Source organism: Cheilinus undulatus, linkage group 19, assembly GCF_018320785.1.
Source record: "Cheilinus undulatus linkage group 19, ASM1832078v1, whole genome shotgun sequence".
NCBI lineage: Eukaryota > Metazoa > Chordata > Actinopteri > Labriformes > Labridae > Cheilinus > Cheilinus undulatus.
The window spans coordinates 6,595,750-6,620,464 of record NC_054883.1 but is presented as its reverse complement, the minus strand read 5'-3'; the positions used below and the strand labels follow the sequence as shown (position 1 = coordinate 6,620,464).

The window sequence follows — 24,715 nt, the reverse complement described above, 5'->3', positions numbered from 1 at the left end:
GAGAGAAGTGCAACTTTATCATGAAGCACACACTTGGATTAAGTTAAAGAAGTCTAGAGAGTACAAAGATGACAAAAAAAATGTTTATAATCAAATCATTCACTAAATGCATAAGTGCAGAAAATTCAGGCATTCAAAAGAGAAGAAAAAATGCTTCATTTTTGGAATGAAGATAATTATGAGATTATTATGTGAACTTTCCATTAAAGAAATCTGCTGTTTTTTTATAAATCAACAGAAGTAGATAAAAATCAGGATTAATTTTATTGTATACCAATGAAAATCCTTATGGCTTCAGTCATCATACGGATCCATCTAACAAAGCTTCAGTCAGAAATGTTTTTGTCCAGTCCGAGAATGACTGAACCAACCGGTGTCGTTTGGGCAGGATGAGGCGGCAGCTACAGGCAGGATTTTGTCTGATAGCAAGCTGGTGAAGCAATGTGCTTGGATGCAGCAGTTTTATCAGGATAACACTTCTTTATCAAAAGAAAAGCAAAGGACTGCACTGAAAACTTTTTCTCAGCAGAGGTGAGGTTTTTGTTCTTCTTCTCATTGGCTTTGGTTTGGTCTGATTTACCCAACTGGCTCCACTGATAGTGATCAGTGATCTTGGCTGCCTACTGAGCCCACATTATATAGTCCGCTCTGCAGTACTGCTCACTGTGTCGTTTTTGTTTGTCCGATTGGCCTGCAATTAATGTGACACAAGGAGCGTTCTTCCAGTCATCCTCTGAGATTCTTCAAGGTTCTGCCCTTCTCAAACACCAACAATGAGTTGTTGCTCAGATGGATGTGGACTATATCACATGCAGCGGGTATGTAAAACAGTCTGGTGTGTCAGGTTAGTGTTCTAAAGAATCAATATAAAACTAGTAAACAGTACAAAAAATAGCACTCAATATAAAAATAAAATAAAACACAAAACAATTTGAAAATAAAAAATCAAACAAAAATTGTACAGATAGAGAGAGATATTAGCTCAAGAAAATTATTGTTGGTAACAGAAGATATAAAAGTTGGTGGAGTTTTAGGCAGGACCAGCTAGGTATTCTCAGATCACCTTTATTCCTGAAACTAGGCCTGGGAGATATAACCTAAAAATCCTATCACAGTATTTTTCTTGCCTTTGACAGTAATGGTATTATCTCACGGTATTACAAAATTGAAAAGAGATAACTCTTTTCAATCCAAATTTAAGTGTTAAAAACCCCTCCTCCCTTTACAACAAGCCTTTAATGGCAAACTCAATTTATATCCAAGCATAGGAGCACAGATTTTTTTTTTTTAAGGAAAATACTAGGATTTTTTGAAGTTGGGTCATATGAGGTGCTTGGCTACAGTAGTGGCATTAACCTGCAGTGATATCTGTGAAAGTTGATCCTGTGGTTATTACGAGCTCAGTGAGATCCGCAGCATAATGGCTGTAAATCGGAACATTCTATCCACGTAGTTTAATGTGTTTTATGTAAAAATGGGCCAAGAAAATATGTTGGCTCGCCTGGACGCTGTGTCGAAAATGTACTAAGCACTTCATTTCTCCCAAAAAACCCTCTGTGTCAGGCACTAATCTACCACGAAAAATAACAGCCACGGACTTTTATTGTGAAAAGCTTGACAGAAGTAGTGTATTTAGCATTGACTTAGCTTAGCTTTGGCTGTCGTACCAGTGAGATTTTGCAGCCAGTTTACAGCAGCTTTTCTGACCTCATTTAACATCGCAGCCTGGATCTTTGACTCACCGTGCACTTAGAAAATAGTTCATAAGTTAAAAACACACCTATAAACGGTTGTTAAAGCCGTTGTAAGATGAATAGCTGCAGCACTGGGCTCTACATAAACAGAGACCAGCCAAAGCAGCACTTAGCTTATGTTCAAGCCCCAGGCAGGCTGACGGAGACGGCACACTGACTTTGTTGCGGCACAGCCATCAAACTCTGAGAAGAAAGAGCACGTTTTGCCTGTTAACTGTGCTTAGTTACGGCAGCAAGAGTGGGTGACGTTCAGTAAGTTACCTGTCTACACGTAGAGCTAAACGTGCTAATGACTGAACTCAGCCTGAGCTTTCTGTCACAAATCACTCGCTCCGTCAGCTGTGGGAGTGGAAGTGCCTCACGTATGCATCTCAGCACAACGTAGGCATTTAAACCGATGATGACAGTGTTGCATTGTGAGGCAGAATTTTTACCTGTGAAGGTATTAATACCGGTTTACTGCCCACCTCGACCTGAAACTTTTAAGTAAGTTCTTTGGACAAGAGTTTTTTACCCTGTCCCTCATTGGTTTTTGAAGTGTGTTTGAAAAAACTTAAGTTTTAGACCTTTACATTTTTGTATCAGTGGCTGTGAGTATATATAGCATATTGCCATATTGAATATTGGAAAAATCCAATGCTGCACTACCCTAGAATTCATTCAACATTTATGGCAGAATCATCATTGTCTTGTTTGATTTGTGTTTCTAAATATAGACAGATAGACTGTCACAATAAGACTAACAGGTAAATTCTGGTCCAGGAAAGACATATAGGTGCATCCCAAAAAATTTGAATATCATGAAAAAGTTCAATATTTTTTGTCACTTTTTTCTGAAAGTGAAACCCATACATTATAAAGGATTGTTACACATAGAGTGAAATAATTCAGGCCTTTATGTCTTGAAATGTTGATGATTATGGCTTACAGATAAGAAAACCCAAAATTCAGTGTCTCCAAAAAAATAAAATATTACATAGGATCAATTAAAAAAGGATGTTTTACACAGAAATGTCAGGCTTCTGAAATGTATTGATTTTTATGTACTCAAAACTCGGTTGGGCCTCCTTTTGCATGAATTACTGCATCAGTGCGGCGTGGCATGGAGGCGATCAGCCTGTGGCACTGCTCAGGTGTTATGGAAGCCCAGGTTGCTTTGATAGCGGCCTTCAGGTCGTCTGCATTGTTGGGTCTGGTGTCTCTCATCTTCCTCTTGACTATACCCCATAGATTCTCTATGGGGTTCAGGTCAGGCCAGTTTGCTGGCCAATCAAGCACAGTAACACCATGGTCATTGAACCAGCTTTTGGTACCTATGGCAGTGTGGGCAGGTTGCTTGAATTCCAGTGTGAAGTTTCCACAGTCAGTGATGATTTGTGCTGCCATGGCATCTGCTGGTGTTGGTCCACTGTGTTCTGAAGTCCACAGACAACGCAGCCATCTACCAGGACATTTTTGAGTACTTCATGATTCCTTCTGCTGACAAGCTTTATGGAGATGCTGATTTTATTTTCCAGCAGGATTTGGCACCTGCCCCCACACTTTGAGGGCATAAAAATCAACATACTTTAAGAAGCCTGACATTTTGGTGTAAAACATCCTTTTTTAATTGATATTATGTAATATTCTAATTTTTTGAGACACTGAATTTTGGGTTTTCTTATCTGTAAGCCATAATCATCAACATTTCAATAAATAAAGGCCTGAAATATTTCACTCTATGTGTAACAAGTCTATACATGGGTATGGGTATGGGTTTCACTTTCAGAAAAGAGTGACAAAAAATACTGAACTTTTTCATGATATTCTAATTTTTTGAGATGCACCTGTAGTGTTCTTCAAAATAAAAGTGATACTAATATCTTGGTATTAACATCTGTTCTTGCTGAAGTCAGTTTGGAAATATTGACATATTAGATTTCTGCAATTATACAAAATGTCCATCCCTGATTCAGTTTAATTCAGTTCAACAACTTTATTATCCTTTAAGGAGCAACTGGCTTGGAGCAGCTTATGCCCAAAACATAAATCAACACAGAGACACTGACGCAACAAATATAACACTGATTAGGGAATACAGCAATGTTAAGTTTCCTCAAGTGAATGCAGTATGCTCTCATAAAAGACATCTAAAGCTTCTGTAAGGAACTTTTGGTAAATGTTGATCTCAGCGCCCACTGCAGAAAAAGCAGTCTGTCTTATCTTTTAGCAAATATTGTCCTGTAGATGAGCAAAAAGTGTTATCTGACTGAAATTCCATCCTGTGACTGTGCAGACTAGCAAATTATTTTAGACCTATATTTGACTCAGAACATGGCTCAACAAATAAAATCATAATGTACAGCATCTCTGTGACTCTATAGTTGTTTTTCTGCTGATTATGGAGTTTTACTGCTAAATATTAAAATAACAATAATACAGGGGGCTGCATCACAGGCTCTCTATCTCTCTACATTGTGCTTTATTTAGGCAGCATGAGGTGATTACGGAACAGCCTGCCATTGGCTGACAGACCTTCACAAAGGGTAAACAATATTGCAGTTAGCATTTGAATTAGCATTTGAGCTAGTGGTAATAAGTGATCATAATTTGATTAAAATGGATAAAAAAGACTACTGGTGTGGATTTAATCATTAAAGTCCCCAAAAGTCACACGAGTTCCAAGCTGAAAATGCTGCCGCAAGAGATCAAAAGGATGGCGCGCCGGTAGTCGAGTGGTTAAGGTACGCGCCATGTACACAGGCAACCTGGGTTTAAATCCGGCCTGTGGCATTTCCTGCATGTCTCTCCTCGCTCTCTTCCCTGTTTCCGACTCTATCCACTGTCCTGTCTAATAAAGGCCAAAAATAAATCTTTAAGAAGAGATTAAAAGGCATCAACAGAATCAATTGGAAAGCACAACTGCTAGCTTCAGGAGGAAAATCAAGTAAGAGGCAGTGATTTATGGTTCAAAAGTTATTTAACTTTTGAACCACTGAGTCACTTGTCGTGTACGACAGCGCCAGTCTGGAAGGCATTTTAATGATCACATTCAGAGAAAAACTGTCATACAGCCATCATTCTTTGCTGCTGCAGTGGGTCCTGCAAACAATCTTTATCAGCTTAAAACTCCTCACTGGAGCTTTAATTATAAAAAAAATCCTACTGGTACCTTTGATGTGATCATTCCTAAACTGGATTTCCTTTATTCTGTCATTTTAGATAAATTTACCTAATTCTAATTCAGACCAGCCCTCAATAATGAGCCATATGTCTGATAAATGACCGAGAGTTTTAACCAAGATTCAAATCAAATTGACGACATGTTGCATTTCTGTGAAAGGAATCCCTTTATGGAACAATCCTGGCAGAGAAACCAAAGAGTTTAAGCCAAACATTATGTTTAGTAGAAATATCAAAGCCAGCTGAGGTTTATTTTGAGTCGTTGAGACAAGGCCTTGATTTTGTGATATGGTATAACATGAATTGTAACTTATGAACTGATATCATGATATGAGCAGCTGTAAATTAGCCTAAAGCTCGTTTATTTTTTATTTACATCACTTATTATGTATTCATAAGCTTGTTGATTAATGTTTTGGGAAGATGGGACAGATCATATAAGATTATTCTTCTGTTTCCTGCTCCTTTTCCTTCAAAGTTGAAGATTTTACATTGGATATAAATAGTTTTGTTAGTTTTATTGAATGAAATAAACGTACAAACAAATAAATAACTGAGGCTCGTGGGAATCTTTCAGGTTGACATTTCTGCAGACTCAGACAAAAGAGCTTGAATGTTTTGGTGTGGAGTTTACCTGCATGAGTGCGATGAACAAGAAGAAGGCGTTTGCAGCTCGCCTGATCTGCTCATACAGGAACCGAGGCAGAAAGGTGAGGATCCCATACTTGGTGGTACTGCAGAAGAAGAAGCCAAGGAGAGAGGGAACTTTAGGTTGTGTTTACACTAAGATGGATCAAGGTCGAGCCAGGTAATGCATTAGCAGAAGCAGGAATTCATGCATAAATTGTGTGCTAATGATTTTTTAACCTGACACACTCCAGCAGTTTTACCTTAAAGGCTCTTTACTGCAGTTCGATATTGCAGCACTTAAAAATCTATTAAAACACTCAAAGGGCAAACAGAGTCATTAGGACCTGCACACAAATCACACCTATAAATAGTCCAATGATTTAAATCCAACTATCTAAATTTAGATGAAGCACCCCAGAAAATAGGTGCAAGAAACCTTGGCAGCCCTGACCTGTCAATCAATCAGCTATATTGATCAGACTACTCTATTGATTAGTCTTTTTAAAGGTAGGAGCTACCGTAAGAGCTTTTACAGTGACTAAAAATAAAAAGTCAACCTTCAGGTCAAGCCCTACCTTGTTTTTTTTTTTCTCTGAGAGAAAAGTGAGTGCTTTTGTGATGGCTTTTGTTTAATGGACTGTGCATGTTTGAGTGCATCAAGTAAGTGCAACACACCACTCGATCTCAGTTCTCAATCTCCTCCGAGATAAAACTTCTTTTTTCCCCATCTGTCCCTCTCTCAGAGACACAAAAGTACAGAGAGACAGCTGTTACACAGACACACTCATACACTTACACACTTAATGTCCTGACCCTGATCCTCTCAATTCCTCAGGGTAACTGATACTACACCTATGATCCAGCAGGCAAAGCCTTCCTAATCTAATCAAAGACGAGTGATACAGGACTCCATACACACAAGAGAGAAACACATGAACTTATACTAAACCAGGCAAAATGGCAGAAAAGCATCTGGCCGTGTTATTTTTCATACTATGGATGTCCGACTAACTTCCAGTGTTGTTAACAGCTGTTAGCTGCAGGGAAGTTTCTCTCCTGCTGCTCTGTGCCTTGGCTGTGATTTTTTTAAAGCTCAGTTTCAGTGTGAAGAAGAAGAAGAAAGCAGCAGGTGGATTTGCTGAAAAGGAAGGTGGTTGTAAAATGTTTTCTAGGCTTAATGGAGCAGGACACTCTTGTATGTGTGCAAAGGAGAGCAGCACTAATGCTCAGGTTGTATGTATTGAAATATGAAAGTGGGAGACCCATCGAACAGCGAGTGCAGATAAAAGCTACAAGGCATTAATCTTAGAAAAAATCAATATGGCTATTGAACCTTTAAAACATAAACTAAAAAGTTACAGGAACACAGGGACATCAGAGGGCATGCCTCTAGAGCCAAAGTGCTCCTGATTTACCAATCAGCATGCAGCAGGGTTGAAAAAACGACCAACACCTAAGGCAGTGGTTCCCAGCCTAGGGGCTGGGCACCTCAAGGGGGGGCAGCAAAGATTTCAGGGGGTCATGAGACTCTGTTTGCTCTGATGATTTTTATAATCATAAATTTACAACATTGTTAAGTACAAAATTAACAAGATACCAAACTGGAGCCGGAGTATCCGGAGAGAGCCCACACATGCACAGGGAGAACATGCAAACTCCGCATGGGAAGCAAACCAGGGGCCTTCTAACTGTGAGGCGAGAGGGCTAACCCCTGCACCACCATGCAGCCCCCAACTGGTCTCCCAATTTCCTGAAATGCTTACAGAGTGTTGCTGAATGAAAAGTGATGTGAAAGAGTGGTTGACAACTTGACATGACTCTGCCCTAACTTTTCAAAACAAGTTGCCAGTATCATATTTGAAGTAGACTGATCTATCGTCTTGGTGCTTTCTGTCAATAAAATAAGGGGTTTCTGTCAGTTCCAAAGGTAGAAATTTTTATTGACACGATGTCCCAACTTTTTATGAATTAGATTCTATCTGTAGGGCTGAAATTGGTTGTTTAAAAGTGACATTTAATCTCTTGATAATGGCACTCAAACACACTCATGACTCCAATGCAGCCTAGAGCACCAGGAGAGGTTTAACATAATAAAAGGTAAACACAAGGATTGAACTGAATTAAACTCTATTACCAATCTTGGTATGTACACAACAGCTGAGGACAGGAGATATGGTGACGACACTAGGGTTAACGCTGAAGTAAAAGAGGTCTTTAAAAGAGAATTCTCTACAGTTGTGTCTGCCCATTACTCTGCCTGGATGATGCTGTGTAAAGTGAAGTTCAAGATTTGTCGCTCACTTCTTACTTTTGCTTCTCAGACCACAACCAGTAACAATACTCTTAATACATGATATAATACTGGGCTCACAATTTCTAATTCTCATACAGGCATGAGGCTGAAGATGCTTTATGAGCTGTTGATTAAGTTCTGTTAACAAATACATGTAATATCCTTCATTCCTTACTTTCCCTGATAAATATGTTACAATTTCGAGGTCTTCCTTTGCTGCTGATGCACAAGATAGCGCCCTTGAGTATTGCAATGTATGTTTTTGTCAAATCAATTCAAACTGTCCACACTTTTTTAGAATTTGTAATTGTATTGTGAGGTATTGCCACATCCCTACAAACAGTCATGACACAAAAAGCCTTCAACAAGTCTTACAAATCACAACATTTATTTTCCACTCTGCCATGACCCCGAGTACAAACACTCCACGCACCTTTGACCGGATCAACACAGCCGAGGCGCTCTCTGTAATTTATGCAAACGAATGTAGGTGTAGTTACTTCACTCGGATTGGCATCATCAAATATTCATCGGGTATTGATCGAGCAAAAGCGGTCATGTTAAGTTGTCAAGCCAAGCGTTTTTCCTCTCACGTTTTAATGTGGACTTCAGGCAGTGTGGCAAATCATCACTTAATAAGTGAGTTATTAAAACGCTTTATCAATAGAGTTTTGCCTGCAGATCTGTCGTCACTACTGAGTTTTAAAAAAGCACTTTCGTTTTTAGTTTCTGAGATTTAAAGGCAAATGGTGGGGGGGTATTTATGAGAGGGAAAGAGCAATCTCAGTGGTACAAAGTCTACCTGTCGCACATGCTATAGCAGGGGGAAAAACATACAGGGAGTAATGTCCTTCAACTTCACATGTGTGTAAAGCCTCTTTGAGCAAATATCCACAAAGCAGGAGTGCCTTTTTGCAAAGCTGACCCTGTACTCTGACCCTCACGTAAAGAAAGTAGCTATTTTCCTAAACATCAAAATGACATGTCAAAAAGTAGCACAAAAATGGATTACGGGGAAATTTTTTCAACCTCCTGGAAAGTTGATTTTGATTTACTTTCTGCTGCCTGCTCATAAGCTCACAGTGAATACTCAGTGAACTGCAGCACAGATTAAAAGGCAAAGAGCTGCACTTACCTGACGTGGTTGTCGCAGAACTTGGTGACCTGTGGCCGGTTGAGCAGCACCGTCCGCGCCGTGGCATCTATGGGATCCGCCTGGGAAGTAGTCCCGGACATCTCATCATCTGCCTTGCGGTAACCGGCGGACGAGCAAGCAGGTCCTGCACCGTTGGATTGATGGGAGAGAGGCGAGGCTGAGTGATTGTGAGTGAGAGACAGTGAGACAGAGGTAGAGTGAGAGAGCGAGTGAGGGAGGGAGAGAGAGAAGGGAGGGAGGGGGAGACAGAGACATAGACGGGAGACGTGGTTTACAGTTCAAAAGAGAAGGCGACCAATTAGTACTAGAGGCTACTGTATGCTGATGTATGCTGAAGCCGGTGGGGTCGATTCAATGACGTTTCCCGGTATAAACAGCCCCTTGTCTGTCAGTATTATTATGCAGGTACCGTCAATGTACACACGCGACGCCCACGGGACCCCCCGCGTATAATGGATGTGCTGAGGGATGCACAATGGCGAACAAACGCGCAGGGATCGTGTGTTTTATCAGCGCGTCAACTTGTCCACGTGTAACACAGAGGAGAGCCGGCCCTCATTAAGCTTACAAGAACAAATCATCCCAGAGAAAAACAAAGTGACAGAGGAGGAGGATGCTCCTTCTGCAGACTCCCTGCCTCCCAGCCTGCCTGGCTTTGTCATCTCCAACCATTTTAAAGCGTCGTGATCTCCGCTCATTCACCCCCGCATGAGCTGCAGGAGCGGGACTTTCATACATCCTCGAGTGCGTATAATAACTGGATTATGATCTGCAAGGGCACTGTGGGGAAGTTGGAGCAATGCAAACAGGTCTGGAGGGCACAGTTTACTCAGCTGGTAGGCTATAACAACGGCAAACCTGGACGAGGACAGATGCAGCAGCACGCCCGTGCCTCCTCTCCTCTCCTTCGGCCTTGCTAAGGAGGAAGCTCCCGGTCCCGGTAAAAGATACTCTCCCGCCAAGCTCCGCTGCCGTGTCATCTGGACACTTGCCACACTCGGGGAAACCTTTTTCTTTTATCGGACTCGATTTGGACGACGTCCCCCCTCAGGCTTGATGCTGAGCGGCTCGCACTGCTGCCAGTCCAGACAACAAGAGGAAGCCATATGGAGCTCCTTCAGTGCTGCGGAGGGGCAACGCCGGGGCTCCGCTTTTAAAGGGCCAGACTCCTCATATCGCCTTCAGCTTGTGGTCGGAGGCGGACGGGTCAAATGACAAAGCCCGAGGCAGAAACCATCCATCAGGATATCACGTCATGTCGCTTCTCCTGTACTGTTCAGCAGCTACAGGTTTCTGATCTGCACGTTTTCTCTTTCATTTGCACGTGCATAACATTCTACAGTATCTATGGTCTATTCTAAATATCAGGATCCTTTCCATAACATGTGACCGTAAACCATGGAAGCCTATTTTTGACACTTAAAAAAGGAAAATATGGAAGTAAGGCAAATTAAAAAAGAATCCTTAGTTATGACTATGAGATAAAAAGTCATAACTATGACATAAAAATTCGAAATTATGACATAAAAACTGAAAATTATGAGATAAAAGTTAAAATTATAAGAGAAAACTGTAAATCATGAGACAAAAAGACGAAATTATAGTTTAAAAAGTCAAAAGTATGATCTTAAAAGTCTAAATTATAAGATAAAAACTGAATATGATGAAATGCAAGCCAAAATTAAGAGTTAAAATAAGAAAATTATGAGATAAAAGTCAAAATTATAAGAGAAAACTGAAAATCATGAGACAAAAAGATGAAATTATGAGTTAAAAAGTCAAAAGTATGGGATAATAACTGAATATTATGAAATACAAGCCAAAATTAAGAGTTAAAATAAGAAAATTATGAGTTAAAATACAAAAAAATTATGAGATAAAAGTCAAAATAATGAGATTAAACCTGAAAACTATGACACAAAAGTCAAAATTATAAGATAAAAAGTCAAAATTATGAGACAAAAAGACAAACTTATAAGATAAAAACTGAAAATTACGATATACAAACTAATATATTGAGAAAAAAGTCAAAATTATGAAATTAAAGTCAAAATTATGAGATAAAGTCAAAATTATGAAATACAAGTCATAATTATGAGATGAAAAATATAAATTTTGAAGTAAGGTCAAAATTATTAGTCAAAAACTGAAAAGTATGAGATAAAAAATCCAAAATAATGAGCTTAAAAGTTATAATTATGAGATAAAAGTTAATTGTGATAAAAAGTCGAAATTATGAGTTAAAAATGGAAAATTCTGAGATGAAAAGTCACAATTATTAGAAATGAAGTCAAAGTTATGAGATTAAAAGTAGAAATTAATTTTTATCTCATTATTTTGACTTTTTTATCTCATAATTATGACTTTTTAACTAATAATTTTAACTTTTTAATCTTATAATTATGAGTTTTAAAGTCATAATTATAATCTTCTTCTCTTATAATTTCGACTTTTAATTAGTAATTTTGACTTTTTATTTCATAGTTAGGACTTTTTTATGAGTTACGAGGCTTTTTTTTTCAAGAATTTCCTTACTTTTACATTTTTTCTTTTTTACTTGGGGAAAATTGGCTTTCATATTAAACAGTCCATATTATTTCAATGATGAAAACTTTCAGGAGGTCCAAAAACTGAGGATCAGCAGTCAGTTTTAACTAAAAGCTGCCATGAGGTGAAGAGAGGCAGCTTTTCAGTACCAGAACAACTCAAGACTGGATGCCATGGACTTCTATTTTACTGCCATAGCTAAACTGGTATCAAAATCATTTGGATCCTACTGCCATCTTATTCTGCTTTCATAACAACCACAATAATATAGAATAGAATAGCTATAAAGACATGCATTGATTTCAAAAACCCTTGCTTTTTCATTATATTCCCACTGTCCCTTAAAAAGACGGCGTTCTGCACTCATTTGTCACTTTAGTGACCTTAAATGATCTCTAAACACCCTTTAATCTGTCCAACAGCTGCAAGCACTAATAACACACCTATGTTATTTGTTCAAGGTATCATTCTTTGAAATCTGTCTGTATCTGGGTAAGTCTGTAAGCGAAAACAACAACAGACTAATTGCATTAATAATTTAGAAAAGAATAACCACTGCCAGGCGATGGCAGATTGAATTTCCACAGTCCTGAAAGTCTACTTCTACAGCTCCTCATTCATGGATGGGCAACTTTCCCTCATCAATACCTGAACCCAGGTTGATGTCATTATATCCCACTCAAAGCTGATGTACTGAAATAGGTGAAGAACTGTAAAATGACCCAGGAATAAGCCAGTCAGGCTTATCTGCTGGGTGTTATCACATCAGACTCCCACTTTCCTATTGAAAGAGACATTTTGTGTTTACAGGAAACAATAATTACATCATTTCTTCATGACCGAGGGTTATTTAAAGGGGAAGCATGTCTGGTTTTAGACATTGCTGTCATAAATATTAAGATTACTCTACTTGAAGAAAATTCCTGTCATTTAAAGAGCTTTTATACCGCTATGCCACACCAGAAACAGTGTCTGAGCAAGGCAGAGAGCAAAGGTCAAAGTCTATCCCAGCTAAACGATAATATATCTGTGGCCAGGCTATTACCTGCACACCTAACAGAGCTATAAGTCAACTCCACAGCTCAGCAGTGCAAACGGCACGAGGGTCAATCAAGATAACGTGCAATTGTTAGGAAATGATTAAGGATGAATCAAGGCTGAAGTTCGTAAAGGTCAAAGCACGTCAGTTCAACTAATGTCATCTTTCTGTCAAAGACACACTCCTCTTTCCGTGTGATTTTTCCTCCATACATTCTTGCTTATTTTCTCACCCTCTTACCTCCACCTTTTAACCTTTCCAGCCTTTACATTTCCAAGCAGATCAATAACGGCTTTCTCAGCAGCCCACTTTCAGCTCTGATTCATTTCTGAGGAGATCAATGCTTCAGTTACTCATCTCTGATGGAGTAGAGGCGCAGTCACCCCTGTAACTCATTACTGATGCACCACCGATGAGTCAGCAGCAAACCCCAGCAGAGCACAGCCAGGTCAATTACACATGAAGCACCCAGGCTAGCCGCACAGGTACCGTGGGTCTGAAAATCTGCAGCCAGAAGAGGTAAGGTAAAGATCCACAACCTGCAAATACTGATAAAATCTGCCAGCTACATGACTGGTTGGAGAGGCCTCAAAGAGACGAACCATATAAATTAAGAGCAGTGGGAATCACAGCATCGACCAAGATTCAGTATTATTAGGTACATGTGCTGTGATACACCTCACAACAGGGGTCATCAACTCCATTTTCACGAGGGCCAACTTTTTCTTGACCAACACTGTGGGGGCCAGATACTGAACCAAACTGAAATAGAATAAATATTTTAGTCTAATCAACATATTCTTGTGAAAATATTTCCTTCCAAAATTAATGGAACTTTAAGCATTTAAAGGTCCATTATTCTGCAAAATAAACTTTTCAGGCTTTTCTATCAAAAATATCTTTCCCTAGCGCGTCCAAGAACCCCCCAAGAATCAGAAAAATCCATTCCCTTCCTCCCTCTCTTTCTCCACCTTTCAGGAAATGTGTTGAAACAAGCTATTCTCAAATTTCCCCCTCATAATGTCATGTGGGAGTTAGCCCCACCCCCAGGTTTAGAAAGTTCAGCCGTGGACATTGTGCCGTGTGTTGTACGGCGTGCTCTGTTTCGCACGGACGGCTGTTTGTGTGGCACAATGCACTTGTTTTCACTGTTACTATAACGTAACATGCATGATTTGAGGCGTGAAAATCATGAGGGAAGAGTTGATGCAGTGATTCTTACAGGCACGTGTCCTGTGTTATGCAGCCAGCTCCTGTGGCTTCATGGAAACTGTGGCGCTATGCCTGCACCGGTGAACCTACGCAGATCTCCGCGCTGCCTGCATGACTCGCTGTGAGACAGCGCCCAGTTTGTGTCTGCGGACTTCAGGGCATTTCATAAACTTCTCTGACTGACCCGACAGTTTTGGTGCTTTAACTCTCTCTATATATCTCTGTCTCTCTCTCTCTCTCTCTCTCCCACGTGCGCACGTTATACATTTAATTATGAATCATTAAATTAAACGCACTGACATCTTGATTACAGCGTATTTTTTAAAAGTTTCAGCATCCTGAATAATTTGATAAGACTTACATTGATAATAAAATGACACCAATTCAACAGAAACACGCTATTGCCACAGTGACTGAGACTAAATAGGTCAAAGTTCATCATCATACAGTCAGAATTCAACAGGTCATGGAAGCAGCTTTATCCCCTTAAAATGTGTTCTCCATGTAAGTGGATGGTCTTAAGAGGTCATATTTTTATGGTGGATGAACTCACAAACAAAAATGTGCAAAATTTAAAAGTGAATACCCTTAGAAAAATCGACCATATTCCTGTAATGTAAAGGTTCACCTTTGAGCCATCATCAGACCTCTGTGTGAATGATGGAGCTTTATTCTTGTTAGAATGTGAAATATTACAATTATGCATAAACTAGAGGATGTTAAAATGATTAAGTTTCCCTTTACTTTAATGACAAATTGGAAAATAGAAATAAACTACAATAGAAGAAATAAAGTGTTAGCACTCAAAACATCCTGGGAGAGGATCCCTAAAACCCCAAATATGGCATAATCTAATGTCATTATTTAACTTCCTTTTCTTAAAACTTTAAGAAATGTAAACTGTCATCAGAACTTGATTGCACTTTGAAAAATCTATTTTCTTTAGAAAATCTGTTAATACCAATTTTTAATAAAGAAGTAGTTGATTTAGGGGGGCCAGCTGCTTTTCTCATTTGTCTAGTTCTTCTTCTCTTAAAAAAGCAAAAGTGATTAGTATAAAAAATGCACCATTTCTTAATAGAGTACTTGATTAATCGGCAGAAGAATCGATAGAGTACTCGATTACAAGATGGATCGATTGCTGCAGCCCTAGTTGTGTTTGGCCAAAAGCACATGCAGGATTGAGATCATCTGTGAAGATTCTCAGAGCGGGAAATTGCACTTCCAGAGAGCCTGATGTGGAAAATTGATGCGAAAAATGCAACTTTTATCAAGATTACAATGATAAGTATTTGTTTACCATACCAAATTACAGAAAAACTAGGGTGCTTCTTAGCCACTAGGTTGACGGTTTCATATAAACTTTAAGAAAAAAGTTAAACAAAAGCATGCAATATTTTTCCAGGCTTAAATTTTATGATAATCCTCTTGGGGCCAGATGGGAAGCCTTGGACGGCTTGATGTGGTCCCCAGGCCTCCAGCTTGCTTCTTTTGTCTCTTTTCACTCTTTCTGCTTTAACTTCCTTTCACAGGTGTCAATCACCATCCTGCTGTCTTTGGCTATGAAGGTCATGAAACACTGACAAGGTGAGTCAAACATTTCCATTTAAAATGTCAACATTTGGGACCAGCAATTTGATAACTGCATAAGACTGATTGGTGTGATGAGATATTATTGCATCAATATTTGCCCCACCCCTATTATCTAACCATATTATCATATATTATAAATAAATAGAAAATCTACTTTGCTTTGTGGATGGTTAAATTTCCATTCTAGGAAGCAGAACAGCTCTCTGAAAACAAAGACATCTAAATCCATCATGCATGCGACTTGACAAAGATGTCCATCGTTACAACTGAGCTTCATGAAATCTCAATATGGAGTATTAACTTTGTTTTTGGGAACGAGCCCAAGCTGCCGTGGCCAAGAGCCAAAGTTTCACTGTTAAAAAGCAGGCTAAGCTACTAAATAATGGATAGTACCAGGCTGCATAATTCATCTGCATTTTCCAGTATGGCCAAGCATACTTCACCAGGCACAGTGCCCTGGTGCTGCCTTCACCCAAGAAAAAACTCACGTCAGCCACTACCACGGTGTCTCCCTCGACGGCTATGTCATCAAGTACAAACACAAGTGTTTTAAAGGTTCACACGCCTCAGTTGCAGATGCTTGCAGGTTCATTTTAAATCACGCTGGAAAAAAAGATGCGTCTTCTACACACTAAGCCCAGGCATGAAATGAGCCAGTATGGTTATAGCTGCTAATAATAACAACAGTTGTTGTAGAATAGCTACAGATATCCCCAGCTGTCGAGGCAATCCCGCCTCCACAAGCAGCACAGAGGACATTTACTCTGGCAGTTGTCACATATTTATTATCTGAAAACTGTCATAACATTTTTAGATGCAGTTGCACTGTGCAGCTTAATAAGCATGCAAAATCAGGGCATACCCAACATCTTATATCCCAACAATTTCCTCTTTCACTTGACAAAACTGCAAAATTATGTAGTCGTTCCTTCTAGCAGCAAGGTCCCTGAATTTGTTTTGACCTAGAACACAGAGCCACAATTACTACACAGAAAAAAAACATCTTCCTCTGCATGCTTTCATGCCAACAATCCTGCAGATTTTCAGGAAATCATTACCAACAGAATGTCTTCTGTTTGGTCGGCCCCTGCGTCCCATGGCTGTCCCAGCTTAAGTGAGCCCTGTTTGCAGGCACAGGTAAACTAGTCCCATGTGTTCCAGATTGGCCTGTGTGCCACTGTGACAGAGTAGGAAGTAAGGCAAGAAAGCCTCTTATGAGCCAAGTGAGTGAGCATGATAATCCCTCTCTGTGTCTGCTCTGCAACTTCACCTGCTCCTAATCCATAACCGGGTAATCCTACAGGTGAGACTGCAACAGGCACACAAACACACATAACTCATGTATGTTTATGCATTGACAAACACACACACATTGACACAATATGGGCTCTCTCTCACATATAAGTGAATACACTGTACACAGTTAGATGACAACGATGCAAAGCCCCAGCATGCAGCTACGTCCATTCACCATATTCACATGGCCGCCATTTTCCTCTGCTGCTGCTCAGGATGAAGAGCACAATTAATTTTCAACGTTCTGCTGCTTCCAGGTTGCAACTTGTAAAAAACAAACAGTGAACCGAGAATCTACTGCTTCCAAACTCAGCAACTGTATGGCTGGTGAGAATCTAAAGGGAAAGGAGACCAATGCGTTAAACTCCTGTGAGGAACTTTAGGCTTGTGCTTGCTTGGGCCCCCCTGTGGACAAAGCTATCAGACTTAGTTCTTTACTGATTTTGCCCTGTACATGCATAAGTAGTAGGGCTGGGCAATTAACTGCAAATTAGATTAAATCGCAGTATGGCCTGCTGCAATTTAAAAAGACAGAAGTTGCAATATTTCTTTAACTTGAAATGTGTCAAAATACTAGTTTGATACACTCATTTGTTGCAGCAGCAGAAATTTTTTGCACATTGTGCAAACATTTAAGTGTTTTAATTTTTAGAATGGTTTACAAAAATCCTCCTTTTCTTGTTCTAAGTAAATTTTTTCTTAATCAAAAAAGTGACATAAAATGTATGAGCACGATGAGCAAAATATGAGCAAAAGTTATTGCAATTAGATTTTTTTTTATTCTGGCCCAGTTCATTTGCTCTGAAACTGATGAAGTTTAGCGTTAGTTTATGGAAGTCAAACCTCCACCCCAGCTCCCTCCTTTATAGCATATAGCTGCATCCTCTTATTCAGATTCATGCTACTCTGGATTAAGTGCTTCTGAAGTAATTTCATTGTTTTCAGTGCACACTCTCCTGGTTGTATTGATCCATACGGGGATTTTTAGCTGAAAAGTCACAGCAGCTGCTGACTAACCCAGGGAGCTTCTTTATAGCAGAGCCTTCTCTGCCAAGTAAAACTGTAAAGGCATTTTGCATAAAATGGTTAAATGTACGGTGAGTTCCTGACTGAATGTAGGTTATAATATAGAATTTTTTTTGTTTCAATTTGTTGAAAAACTACACAAGATGAGGAACCAAATAATAATCCCGTATAAAATTGCAATTGCAATATTGGGGGAAAAAATCCCAATTAGATTATTTTTCCAAATTGTTCAGCCCCAGTAAGTAGTATTATTTAACACCTTATCACTAGGAACTCAATATATTATCAGCATAATATGAGCAGACAATAGCTTAAAAAGTTAAATATTTTAATATCGGCAGTCATGTTACATGATTAATCTAATCAAGACTGTTCCCAACAGTGCCACTATTGCAATTTGAATTAGTGCCTTTAGTTTCATAAAAGGAAAAGCTTTAATTTTGGGGAAAATATTGAGTTATTCTGAAAGAAGTACTGTCAAACCTCAGGTCTTAAATTGTTTTACGCTGCTTAATATTTGTATGATTTGAGGTGAGAAATACACACTTCAAAACTATTGCTAATCACTAATGATGCTGTTAATGTATTATATTGTAATTGCAAACCACAGTGCTGTCCAGTGTAATTTCAGTTGCACATTATTACCAAGTACAGTATCAGCATATTGGCAAAATCCAATAACATGCCGCCCTACTTAGCACTCATCAAGAATCTGTTCACCACTGTTCAACATCTACCCTCTGGCTGCAGTTTTAGCCAGTAAAAATAAATATATGTTACCACTGGTGCTTTTTATTTACTCCTGTGAATCATAAACAGATAACAACTAGTGCTGTTAGCAAGGCTGTTTGGTACTTCCACTCGTACTGTTGTTAACCGTAGAGTCAGCTGAGAATTAGTTATCAGCTGGTAGCTACTGAGTAGTGTTGTAGTACTCGAGAACGGTCTCAAGACCACATTTTGAATGTCTTGGTCTTGTCTCAGACTAGCCAGGCTCAGGATTTTCCATCAAGACCAGTCGAGACCAGCACTAATTTGCTGTTCTTCAACTTCATCAATGTGATAGTAAGGAGCAGCACTTACTAAAACAACAATAGCTACACCTGCAAAAACTCTCTTATTTCTAGTCAGAAATACTGCTGAACACTTACTTTAGGCCTTGTTCACCTGACAAATTTAGATAAAGATCTCATTTTCAGATGTTTAAAATAATTCCGGACATGTCAGTGTCTTTTAAATATATACAAGGATTTATTTTTTTACGAGAAGTTAGTTGAACAATTTTGTTCAGGTTTAAGATTTGTGTATGTTGTGCTTCGAAAGGGAGAATGTGTTTTAACTGTTCAACCTTGTCGTGATTTTTTTAAACAGATTTTTATGGTCTTGGTCTTGACTCGGTCTCGACTCCCAAAAGTCTTGGTCTTGTCTTGGTCTTGGCGCACTCTGGTCTTGGGCAAGTCTTGGTCTGGGACAGTGTAGTCTTGAGTCCAAGATCACTACTGAGCTATCAAATATTTTTTTTCAAAGTTCCTATGGCAACAATGTGCTATGATTTGTCGTTTGCAAAACATGTCCTATACTCATGCAGGTGTTTCTTCTTCTAATCTAATCCTGCCGTCTTTTAACAGTCGAACTTGTCACCTGCTGGAAATCTTTGCCTTTGAAAATATAAAAACTAAAATAATACATTGGCTTTTTTCTGCAGAGGGCGGTTTCTCCCTTTTGGGTCATATAGACTCATCAATATTACTTTCAGTCTTTAATGTTTCTGTCTGAAACCTCCTCAGAAGAGCTTTGAGAGGAAATCTGGCCCAACATCCCTCCACCTGTTCAATATCCGACAGCTTTTTCTTGCATGATTTGACTGGTTCACTCTGTTTTACCAACTGGCAATATAGCTCACAGCAGAATGACAAACAGCGATATTACAACTTACCATCCTGAGTTTAACACCACAGAATAATAGAATGTGAATATGATCAATGCCCCCCTCTTTAAATACAGCTATTAGTCACTAATGTGTCATACATGCATGCAGCGATGACCATGTGCATGCTCTACTCAGGCATGCCATGTCCTTTCATGCATGTGTTGTGTATCAAAGCATGCAAATGTATTTATATTGCAAATTTGTCCCCGGTGCATATCGATCTGCCTCTACCAGCAAGGTTTTACCAAGTGTTCATCCTGCTATCTACAAGCACATGCAGTGAGAGGGTTGATTCCTGTTCAGCATTCACGACTCCAGGCCCCAAGGAGCTACACATGATTCTATTCAGGGTCCACAGCAGGAGGATCATGGCTTTACCTTTTCAGACAAGAACCAGAGACACTCTCTTGTAACAACATTGTAGCTCTTGAGGGCCGGGGGTTGGGAGACACCTGTTCCTAGCTGTTGCGCATGGCCGCATGCACCTCGGGACTTTCAGACACAAATAGGGCGTCATCCAGTCTAATTCGAGCAAACTCACTTTTGTCAAACCTGTCTGTGAGGCAGGTACGCATGGTAGCGCCGGCGCCCTGGCCTGGGTCCTGTAGTTCAGAAGACTCCTGCCTAATGGTGGTCAACACTAACTGCTCTGTGGGTGCCAGAGGGGCCGCGGCAGGAGAAAACAACACACACAAGACAACAAGTCATTAAGCACATACGGCACACAGCACATCTATTTGTAATAATTTAGCTGGTTTTAATGGGCCTGGACTGGGAGTAAAACAAAATTCATGCTTACAACTGAAAGATTTAGGTCTGCAGAGTTGCACACAAAAAATGGACTTTAAAACTTGCCCAGGAGCGCCCCCAAGTGTTCAACTTGTGGTAATGCCTCATTGCTGCAATTTATTAGGCCTCTTGCTATCTCCCACAAGGCATCTTCAGTAGCTTTGCGGCCATGACGACCAGTCATTATCTTCTTAAAACAGATGCATTATTGACGGTTCAGCTGCATGACTCGCATGAAGCAGACACACAAGCATTAAGACAAGAGATGACCTTTAACTTAAATTCAAGACAAACTGCCAATTCTGAAAGCATCCTCTCATGTTAGCTTTTATTCGTCACATTACACCAAAATGTGTTTTTCTACAGGATGAAGATGTTTTTGCTCTCCAGTTCACAAAAATGTCAGGAAATGTACATGAAAAATACTTGATGTAACAATTTGTATCACCCTCTCTGTTCAATAGAAAAATCAGAAATATTACTGTGTGAATATGTCTGAGAGTGTGTGAGTGAATGTGACAGATTGTCCACCGCAGACGTCATTGCCAGGGATGTGGCAGCTCACTAATTGGAGCAAAGAATCAAGAGGTCAAGCTCCAAGAGATTAAAGTAAAGGCAGCATGGAGAATCCCAGCGGGAACACATGTACTCACTGACTGGCACTCATAGTGCAGTACTGCTCCTCATTCATCCTATGCTTTAAATATATCAATAGTAAACACCGTTACACAACTTTTAAACCTTCTCAAGCACCAAAAGGGTTACTAAAGTTACTAGGAGTCCCACAAGAAAATAACTAGTTAATAAGTTTGCCAAAACTGTTGATACTTTGATTTATTGAAAAGTACCAAAGCTTTAAAGTACACATTTAGTTCATGAGGAGGGAGCTCAAGACAGAAATGAATCCATCAGAAAGTGAAGCGTAACTTGTTTAAATTGCACAAATACAATGCTCATTGCATATATGCTTATGAGAATGATGGTATTAAATGTAGATTTAATAATAAATTACTGTAACTCTCTTCTCTCCAGTATCACTCAAAAATCCCTCTCTCGATTACAGCTAGTTCAGAACACAGCAGCCGCTTCTAACTGGTTTAACAGACAGCATCACATCACCCCCATTTTAGCATCCTTACACCGGCTCCCTATAAGTTTAAGAATTGATTTTAAGGTTTTACTAATCACTTTTAAAGCACTTAAGGGCCTGGCTCCAAGCTACTTAACAGAACTTTTAACCCTTTATGAGCCAGGCTGCAGCCTTAGATCCTCAGGTGGGGGGCCTCCTGGTCGTTCCAAAATCAAGCCTTAAGACTAAAGGTGACAGCGCCTTTTCCATCCGGGTGCCTCGACTTTGGAATGACCTACCCGAGGAGATAAGGCATGCAGAATCAGTGTCATCTCTTAAATCACTTATTTAAACTCATTTTTATAGACTTGCTTTTATGTGATGTTGTCTTTTTGTCTTTTACTGTCTCTTCCCTCTTTTTGTTAGTTTTCTGTCTTAAATTCTCTTCTTCTTCCTCAAATTTTACCTTAAAGCTTCTCTGTCTGCTCTTCTCTGCTTTGTATTTTATGCTTGGTTTGATTCTGACTGCTACTGTTTATCTGATTTTAGAGCTTCTTACCCCCTCCCTCCACTTTTTGATGCTGTTTCCGTTCTACCTCATTATTATTATGATTTTTATTATTATTATGATGACTAATATTTTACAGTTTCTAGCTTTCTAATTTTTGTTTAATGACTTATTAATCTCTACACATTTTATTATTTTATTCTATTCTTACAGTTTTGATTTTTTAATATCTTAAAAACTCACATTTCTGGTCCTAAGATCTCTTTATATGTAGCTGGTTCCTGTGTTGCCAGGACTGGTCTAGGTTATTCTGGGTTTTTTTCTTGGTCGTTACTTTTAATATGGAATTTTACATACCTAGATTTTATGATGTCTTTTTAATTTGACATGTTTTCAGCTTTATATTGCGTCTACCAGGATGATTATGATGTTGGAGTTTTGTCTTTCTTGTTGTGTTCTTTGCTTGTCTTAATTGTGATAATGGTTATTGTCAAAGCACTTTGTACACCTGTTTTTAAAGGTGCTATACAAATATTGTTTCATTATTATTATAAAGTAATGAGATTAATTGAATTTGCATGCTTCTGTTTCTATACAAGTCTCTGGAACAGAAGCAAAGTTTTACATTAATCAGAGAAGACTGCACATGTGGTTGAAGACCAGAAGGAGGAGGAGTGACCTGAAAAGTTTCCCACTTATCAATCAACCCCAGATTGGGATGCATAAAATGAAATAAGAGCAAAGGGAAGTTTTGGCCTGTGTTTTCATCTAATTTAAAAAGTCACAGTAGACGGCTGTGTGATAACATTAGAGTGTGATAAATACACTTTTGATTGCATTTTTTCCTGATTACTTAACCAAACTTTATTTAAAAATATGATAGCACTTTGAATAAATATGACTGTTTTAATTCAGTTTTTGAACTGGGAAACAATTTTCCCTTAAACGGATCTATCAAACACAGATAGGGCTACTGATTACTGCAAAACATTATATTCATGTTTTTCAAATCAATATTGGTCCATATTTGTATGAATTTTTTACTTTATTGTAAAGTATTGTACATGCCTGCTCACTGCCCTGTTGATCTTCTTCCAAACATTAAAACCAGTGCTGAAGGGTTTTTATTTTGGGCTTCAAGAAAGATCTAGGGTGAAAAGATGTCCTGTTTAATTTTCCAACAATAAATAAATATCTGGAAAGCTCATGACTGACTCCAACATGGCCCAGTTGGCGCTCCTTTCTGCTCAGTTTGCCCTGCTTTCTATTTCTGGAAGCAGCACCAAACATGTACTCAAACACATCAGCAGCCACATGTCACTATTAAAAGCCCCTATAGGTGAGCGCCACAATGCTCCTGACTTCCAGGACAATCCAACCAATGTCAGCGCGGAATCATCCACTGTAACACCCCCATCCTCTCTCCCTCTGAGGCGAACACCCCTCTAAGGTATTTATTTAAGCACACAACAGCCTGAAGACAGGACTATGAGATTTGTTTCCGGACAGGCTCAAAGTGAAGTACGCGCTGTAGATGGTCACGTGGTTTTTAAGTCGGCCAGGTAATAGGCTGTTCTTCGAATGATCTAAAGGGGCTTGGGAAATGAAAATAACGTGTATCAACTAGATATGAATAGTAAACGCATACACATTAATACTGATGCAGGTCAGCTCCACACTGAAGCGTTTCAATGGTTCTAAATACAAGAGACAGTCGCAGCAACATTATATAATAGCCTACCAAATGATGCCATGGGAAATATACAGTCTACTCCAGATAAGGTCAAACAACAAAAGCCCATTCGTCCTTTTGCGTGTCAGTGTGTTGTCTTTCATTGATATAGGATGAAGAGGACAGGCGGCGCTACCTTACACAGGCACCTGCAGTCAACTTGCTTGTCCTTGCATCCCCAAACGGTGCCAAATAGAAGAGCGAGGCTGGAGGATAACACCGGCACAGCAAGTCACCCCACATGTATGCCGCAGTGATAATACGGATCCCCGTTATTATGCCAAGCACATTTCAAATACGCACTCTCATACACAGGCCGCTGTATCCTAAATAAGTACAGGCCTCCTCTCAGCGATGTTAACGCGGTTTTCAGTGACAAGTCACGAATGGTCCGACGATGGAGCAACGATTTGAGAAGGTTGTTTTTACAGGCTTACCTCCCTCGCTGTGTATCTTCTTGGCTCTCCGGTTGAAATACATCGTGCTGGTGATGATCGAGCGTCGGTGAGGCTGGGAGGAGGAGGCCGGGATGGTGGCATGCTCACGGCTCACCGACAGAGCAGGGGAACGCTGCTCCGAGACCAGGCTGCGGCCGAGGCTCCTGCTGCTGCCGGGGTGTCATTTTTTTCTCGGCCCGGACAGCGGAGGTAATGTTGCTGGGAGAGCAGCTTCAGCCAGCGTCAACAACAACCGGAAAAGAGTGCATCGCTTCCGGTTACGTCTTTCAAAATAAAGTACGTTGTCTACTTGGGGGTGCCATGGGAAACATACGGCGCTGTCCAGATACAGTCATCCTGTTCAGACATGAAATACACTAGAAGCCCTTAAAAGTACGCCATACATACGAGCAAGAAAAATGAATTAATTCTAATCAATATGAGACCTGACCATAAATACATTTTGTAGTTCAACCATTAAAATGCCAGAATAATTTAAAAATTGTTTGTCATTTAAAAGAAAACCAAACATTGAAATATTT

General features: G+C 39.6%; 1 protein-coding gene across 8 annotated transcripts in view; it reads right to left on the bottom strand.

Moving 5' to 3' along the window:
* The window catches only part of atp8a2 (ATPase phospholipid transporting 8A2), a 107,768-nt gene extending 83,359 nt beyond the window's left edge, over positions 1-24,409 (bottom strand). For 3 of the 8 annotated variants that reach the window (XM_041814362.1, XM_041814358.1, XM_041814360.1), the window contains exons 1-4: positions 24,174-24,409; positions 20,180-20,287; positions 8,975-9,152; positions 5,551-5,650 (exon numbers count right to left, since the gene is read on the bottom strand). In XM_041814362.1, the coding sequence (XP_041670296.1) occupies positions 5,551-5,650; positions 8,975-9,152; positions 20,180-20,287; positions 24,174-24,216 (429 nt within the window). In that variant the 5' untranslated portion in view covers positions 24,217-24,409. Of the gene's footprint in view, positions 1-5,550; positions 5,651-8,974; positions 9,153-9,853; positions 10,062-20,179; positions 20,288-24,173 lie in introns of those variants that run through there. The other 5 variants (XM_041814359.1, XM_041814363.1, XM_041814364.1 and 2 more) reach the window with 5 other exon arrangements.
* Positions 24,410-24,715: the final 306 nt, after the last annotated feature.